General features: G+C 37.2%; 1 protein-coding gene across 2 annotated transcripts; it reads right to left on the bottom strand.

Moving 5' to 3' along the window:
- Positions 1 to 1,174: 1,174 nt before the first annotated feature.
- Positions 1,175 to 6,848, bottom strand: LOC131252182 (uncharacterized). Of its 2 annotated transcripts, none has more exons than XM_058253047.1 (3): positions 6,605 to 6,848; positions 1,675 to 1,799; positions 1,175 to 1,587 (listed from the first exon to the last, which is right to left on the bottom strand). In XM_058253047.1, the coding sequence occupies exons 1-3, from the start codon at positions 6,758 to 6,760 to the stop codon at positions 1,443 to 1,445; spliced, it is 426 nt and encodes a 141-aa protein (XP_058109030.1). In that variant the 5' UTR covers positions 6,761 to 6,848; the 3' UTR covers positions 1,175 to 1,442. The 2 variants fall into 2 exon arrangements, with proteins under 2 accessions (XP_058109030.1, XP_058109029.1); XM_058253046.1 differs by having other exon boundaries at positions 1,181 to 1,593.
- Between the last annotated feature and the right edge of the window lie 12 nt (positions 6,849 to 6,860).

Here is a 6,860-nt window from a genome sequence, read left to right as displayed (position 1 = left end):
CTTATGTACACCCTACATCTTCCAGCATAGCACATTGGTGCATGATCCAATCCATCCATTAGGTTGGTCTGACCTTGTACATGGTCTCCCAAAAGTAAATCCGGTTCACTAAGTATGTGGGGCCCAATATTGGAAACAGTTGGATGGGTTAGAAAAGTTCCACTTTGGGAGCTGTACAGTTGATTTACAAACTGTGGTCCACCTGACCAGTGGATCAATCTAATTCTTGGGCTTCGGCATCAATATGGTGGTTCCGTTCTAATGGATGGATTGGATCTCAGACCTGTCATGCCATGTGGTCACATGTGGTGTGTATGTGAGCTTTATTGCACACGTGTGTGGGCTTAGCAAAGCTCTAAGCGACCATTTGATTTTCAAATTACAAAATAGTCATAATTACTTACACTTACAGCTATTAAGTTGACAAGTCCATTGTTAAGAAAAACTCTCCAGCACAAAATATGTGGGGCCCACTGTGATTTTTATGTCATATCCATGCCGTTCATCCATTCTGCCAGCTCATTTTAGTGCATGACCTAAAAAATGAGGTAGATGCAAAGCTTAAGTGAACCATACCATAGTAAACAGTGGAAATTGAACACGGATGGTTGATACTTCTTGAGGGCCATAGAAGTTTTGGATTAAGCTGATTTTTATGTTTTCATTTTCCATTTCCGTATGACTTTATGAACTTATTGGAAGACAAATAAGCGTCATTGTGGGCCCTAAGAAGGTTTTAGCTCTCAATATTTGAGATCCATTGGGATCATTATTTCATGTGGTGTGGTTCACTTGATTCTTGGATTTGCCTCGCTTTTCAAGTCATGCTTAAAATGAGCTTCTGGAACATATGGATGGAATAGATATGATATATTCAACATGGTAGGCCCCACATTTTTTTATAGTGTATTTAGGTGGGATTCACGTAGTTTTTGAGGCAGCAATTTTTTTCAAACATTTAAAGCATAATTAGGAAAATCAAACAGGCTCTAAATATATAAATTTTTTTATTTTTTATTGTTTGCTTTAGATATGCATTTAGTATGGTTTTCGCCCTCAAAGTATGCTGGAACGTCTATTTAGCTGTCCAATGTAACTGATTGAATTCAAATGGTTAGTCCAACAAACTAGAAATGACCAAATCAGCATTGTTCTTAGCATCCAAGTTGTGATTAATTGAGTATTTTGCAATTCAATTCACTTCTACATCCAAACACACCCCTAACAATTACAATTTATAGAGAATGTCATCTACATATAATTTAGCCAGCTTTTAAACATTAGATTTGAAGTGCTATGAAAACATGTTGTTTTTACAGCGAAAAGAGGTTATACGATCGTCTAAACTCTATAATCTGTACCTCTTCTTTGATTTCTCTTGAAATCATTTCTTCACATGGAAATGTATTCAACCTATCCAATGGAATCCACTCCTCTTCGGCTTAGACGCCATAAGGATTATTGAAATCGGGCCAATCATCTTGACTGGCGACACCCATTTTGATACATTGAGAATTTAGGACTTGAATTCGTAGCTGGTTTGGATGCAGGAAATCGATATTTGGAAGTTCTCTGAGCCCATTCAATCTGAAACTGATGAGATGAAATAAATAAGCTGGTGTTTTCGCGATTGATCGAATGATGATGTGATACATTGTGATTAGTAATTCTTACCTTTGGTCGTTAAGTTCAGGCAAAGGTGGCCCACTGTATCGTGGGCCCTCATCGTATCCTTCGCAGATCACCTCCCCTGCGTCGTCTATGTAACAGACTATGCCGCTCGATTGATCCTCGAAAACCTGTCACGGGCGAATCCAAGAAATGGATGGTAATCATACAATGTCTATGAATGGGCCATTTCATCATAGTCCTAGATGACTTAGGTTATCTTGGCCTGCCATTTAGAGAGAAATAGGCTGCATTTTGATGCTTAATTGAATTGAATTGCAATGATTGAATAATATGGAAATGACCCAAGTGTGGCCCACCCCAAAATTATGATTCAGATCTTTTCAAATCCAACTTGAAGCACATGAAATTGCAATTTGGTTATGGTGGTATTTCAAATTTAAAATGGCGGGAAGCTACTTGATACACTAGCAGATGGTGATGGTTCATTTGAATGCGCTCAGAATTGTATAGGTACAATGCATGTTACTCAAATAGAACTGTTGAAATCATGTGGACAACTGAAGATAGGATATAACTGTAGAATTAGATTGATTAGACAATCATAACATTTGATTAATGACTTGTTTGTTGAATATTTTGTTGGATTTTTTAAAATAAAAATAAAAAATAAATTTAAAAAAGGTTGTTGGTGATGTAAATTATATTACTAACGAATTTAAGTTTATTAGTGGATGTATTTTTACACTTGGAGGAATCATTGTTTCTTCAAGATCCAAGAAGTAGAGTTGTGTATCTTAGCATGCTATGAAATTCAAATTCATAGCTTTAATAGCCGGTAATAAAAAGATATGATAATTGTAAAACATGTTATTAGATATATCATTATTGACCTGGCTTCCGCAACCTCTCCGGCCTGCCGGCCCATGAATTCTTTAGAACGGGCTGGCAGGCGGGCGAGACAGAATGGGCTCCGATCTTTATGCATTTCACCGCTCCACCGGAAATTCCCTCTGCCCCTACCGTACTCTAGCTTAGTAGTTTCCACCGCCTGTCCAGGGTTGTGCCCTGGGATTTGACGGCAACTCCTTACCCTGCTAGGACCACTATATTGGTCCCTTTCACTCTCAATCCCGCTTCCAGGCGGATGGCAAATTGAGATCGATGTCTGGTCGAGGTCTTGAGCCCCTGTTTAGTAATGCCAGCACCTCTTCCTCCGTTTCATAACACTCCTTCCTCGTCTTACTAGGCGTTAGGCCCTCCATTCTATTCTATTCGGAGGAGCCTACCTGCGATTATACAGACGGCGAATATGGGAAGGAGATGGATTAGGGCGAGCTGATGATGGGTATGAGATTGATTCCCTTTAAAGGAGGAGCATAGAGTCAACTGAGACTTTGGATAAGAGCAGGGAAGAGACTTTTTTTTTTTCCAGCTTTAGAGTGTAAAGGGCGGCCCTGTTTACGGTAAGGGATTCGGGAGGCAAAACGCCCTTTTCAATTCCTCACTGATACAATTGGAATCTTAACTAACAAATTGAAGGTTCGGAGGAGCTACCCTATTACCCAAGACGCCTCACCTCTATCGTATATTGATCGAACTCAGAAAGCAATTTAATATCATCCTTTTCGAGTGCCCTACCCTTGAGAACATCCAGGAAACATTGCACTGCTTTGGGCCCAGGAAGCGAAGGGAATGAGCTCGGCTGCTTCTCCTCCACACTTTTTTCTCCGTGCCCGTTCCGCATGCGCTTCGCGCGCCATTGGCGCTTTGCTCTCCGATCTCTCTCCTTAGAAGACAAGGCAGGCCTATCCATCTTTTTGCTGCCGTCCATATAGACTCGGATCATGAGTCAAACTACATAATCTCCAAGAGGAATAGGATCAGTCTTTTGTGAAAGTGCCCCACCCACAGGCATCTATCTATCCTATCTTAGGAGTCGCATCTCATCTCACTCAATAGGGAGCAAGGGGAGCTCGCTCGATTCGTAGATTGGTCCGACTCGTAATTCACTTCTGACCCCGTGTTCGATAGCCCGATCGTAGTGATGTTAATTGTGGTTATATCTACTGAAACAATACTATCAAAAGCATATAATATGATTTATAATAGAAAATCTAGACACATCAATTTAAGGCACAATTTTATGAGGTAACTACTTAATGATGGTGTTAAAAACAATTCAATATATACAATCCATCCAAAATCTAACGGACCCACCCGTTCACCAAAGGACTAGAAAGGAATGTTAGTAGAACATCAAAAGGAAAAGTACTTAGACAATTTTATACACTGGATGAGTTCAACTCAACCTAAATTAGTAGGTATGATGGACAAAGTACTTGACAAAATGATGTAGAGCAGGTTGCGGATACTTTCATGTCCAAGATGGACCAGAGAAGGCCCAATCGAAGCTGAAAATCATCAAAACTGTCAGAATCTTAAAACATGTAAATTTCACAAACCGGAATGAGTTACTCAACGTACCATATATGCTTTTGGGGTAGAAGAAGCTACTTTATCCACCCACTCCAAATTTGGGAAATTCCATCAGATCGATGGTCGAAAATTAATTTTATTTCCGTTTTTACTATTTATAATAAGTTTTAGTTCGATTGTAACTCTTCATTCATTGGGCTTTAGGAGTTGTGTTCAACATAAAAAGTATTTAGAAAAATTAGGAGAGTAATGTGGTTAAGCCACATAGGAAACTTACTACAAATAATAAATTTACTATTTATAGTAAGTTATGAATTTTAAAAAGTTTTAGTTGTAGTTTAATTCCAAAACTTCTTCAAAAGCTTGGTATCCCTATTTAAATAGTTGTAAATTCATTTTTATCATCTAGAATTTTTTAGAATATTATTTCTAGTTTTTTGTTTTTTCTTCGTGGATTCGAAAATTCTCAATGAAGAGTCCAGAAAAGCTTTGTGGATTCAAAGTAATTATCTTTGAGGAAGACGGTGATCAATCTCATCACGTTCATCCCTGTATAATAATAAGTCGTTAAAACAACATTGTACATTTTCTTTTCTATCTTCCCCATGGATTTAAGTGTTGGAAACTTGTGATGATAAAAAGGAGGATGAACATTTGCATTTAAATGAATTCTTTGAAGAGTGTTATAGTTGCAAGGGTATTTATAAGGAGCAAGGACTCACCCATATGAGTATTGAAGTGGGCCACTTTATGATATTTAAGAGTTTTGATTGCTCTAATGAACTTATAAATTTGGAATTAAACAAAAGATCATAAACGTGCTATTGATTTTAGACCATATGAAAATTGAACATATATGTGTGTAAAATATTCAGTTGTGTTTATATAGAATACTTAGGTCAAGATTATGATCACTAAGGACTATCATATAATTTTGATATATCTACACTAAGTGATAGTTTAAGTCTACATGACATCTTCTCTTATGTACATATCTTATTTACATATTTTAAACTTGTTTAATTTTAAAAATATTAAGGGATTGTTAGTTTTTTTTCAAGATTAAAAATTATAATAATAATAATAATAATAATAATAATATTGTGACTTTTAGTGACCATTAAGTTGTGAATCATAGCAAATCTTAGTGAATATGATCGGTGTCTTTTAATGAATTTTGAATTCAAATGTTGTGGGCCATTCCAAATATAACAATCTCCTCTCTCCATTTTCCTCTGAGTCATTTTTTAAAAAATGGCAGAAATTGTAGAAAATTTCATGAAATAAATTGCAAATACAAAAGAAATCATAGAATGAATTGCAGGAAATAAAGAAGTCGTGAATCTATGTTATAGAATTATGTTTGAGGTACGATTTTGAAGTTTTGTGGCCCATATTTATTCAGTTCAGAAGATCTAGAGGCTTACTATATCCTAAAAGCTGATTTGTTATAATCTTCTTACAAACTGATTTAACCATCAATAAGGCATGGATATATATGCCTAAAATAGTGAAACTATAATACACCCTAGACTTATTTTTTAATGTATTTTGTTACTCCACGTGCACAATTTCTAAGTGTATGTACACAAAGCTTACGCTCGGCCGCCATGAATGCTTATCCCTTAAAATGGCCCACCTCCATTATAGTCATCTCATCTTATAAGTTTAGTTGAATTATTGCAAGTGGAAGGTATTTTAGTAATGTTTTCTCTTGGCAATGGTTGGGATTTATTGTTTGTTCCTACAAGATCCGGTGGGGCCACCATGTATGGGAGGGACCCAAGATCCTAGCCACTAAGTTGGAGAGTCGAAAGGTTTCCAAATGTGCGGTCAGAATTCCTCGAATGGATGTACAGGATCATGTAATATGTTGATGGCATGGTTTTAAGGCTCGGCGAGTCAAACATGACTCATTAGGTCCTGAGTCGAGTCATACCAGACGAACCAGGGGCGACCTGGTCAGTAGCCCCTATTTACATTCTGACAGATGGTCCATGGTTCAGTGACCCCGACCATTGGTGATAGATCTGGACCGACCATTAGGTCTATTTCACACTCAATGAACTTTATGCAAAAGTACACTGATCCAATGATCCTATCCATCCAAAGTTGGCATTTTTCACTTATAACCATCCGTTTTCCACCACATGGATGGGATGGTTAGGAACATCTGATCAAAGCTATTCTTCGGACTCATAGGCAATCCATTATGGTACCCATCAAATGGATGGTTAAGATTAATTATTTGATCTACTTCCTACAAACAATCTCAACCGTCCAATTTATATGCTATTGATTGGATGGCTAGAATCGTCCGATCGGTTTTATTTATTTATTTATTTATTTTTCATGGTAGTAAGATGACCATAAGGGAAGGTTCAGATTGACTGATTGAACTGTCCATGTTTCCATTTGGATCGTCCACATGGTTGTGCTAATGAAGTTGTTCCTTGAAAAAAAACAAAACAAAAACAAAATTCTTAAAAGAAAAGATCAAAACTCTCAGAAAAATCTTCAAATGGAAAATTCATACCTTGTTTTTTATTTTGAAGGATCTGATGATGGTGGTAGATGTTCTCTTGGGTGGCACGTGACTTTGGTGGGCCATGGAGACCTTGGTCACGTGATTCTTGTTCATATCACTGCTGCATGGAATCCCAAGACAAGGAAAAGAACATCTAATTGCCATTGAATGGAGAAGAAGAAGAGGAAGGAGGAGACTGAAAGAAATGAATGGTTAGGATTTTCAGGTGTTTTGATGGAACGGAACGGTTAGAATAATGTTTTCG

The sequence above is a fragment of the Magnolia sinica genome, chromosome 7, assembly GCF_029962835.1.
Source record: "Magnolia sinica isolate HGM2019 chromosome 7, MsV1, whole genome shotgun sequence".
Taxonomy (NCBI): Eukaryota; Viridiplantae; Streptophyta; class Magnoliopsida; order Magnoliales; family Magnoliaceae; genus Magnolia; species Magnolia sinica.
Note: the sequence above shows the minus strand (reverse complement) of the source record. Positions and strands in the feature narration are given on the sequence as shown.

Coding starts and splice junctions, on each gene's coding strand:
- LOC131252182 (XM_058253046.1), bottom strand. CDS start 6,760: ATGGCAATTAGATGTTCTTTTCCTTGTCTTGGGATTCCATGCAGCAGT. Junction 1,800..6,604: donor CCTTCAAAATAAAAAACAAG/GTATGAATTTTC, acceptor CGCCCGTGACAG/GTTTTCGAGGATCAATCGAG. Junction 1,594..1,674: donor CCTGAACTTAACGACCAAAG/GTAAGAATTACT, acceptor TCATCTCATCAG/TTTCAGATTGAATGGGCTCA.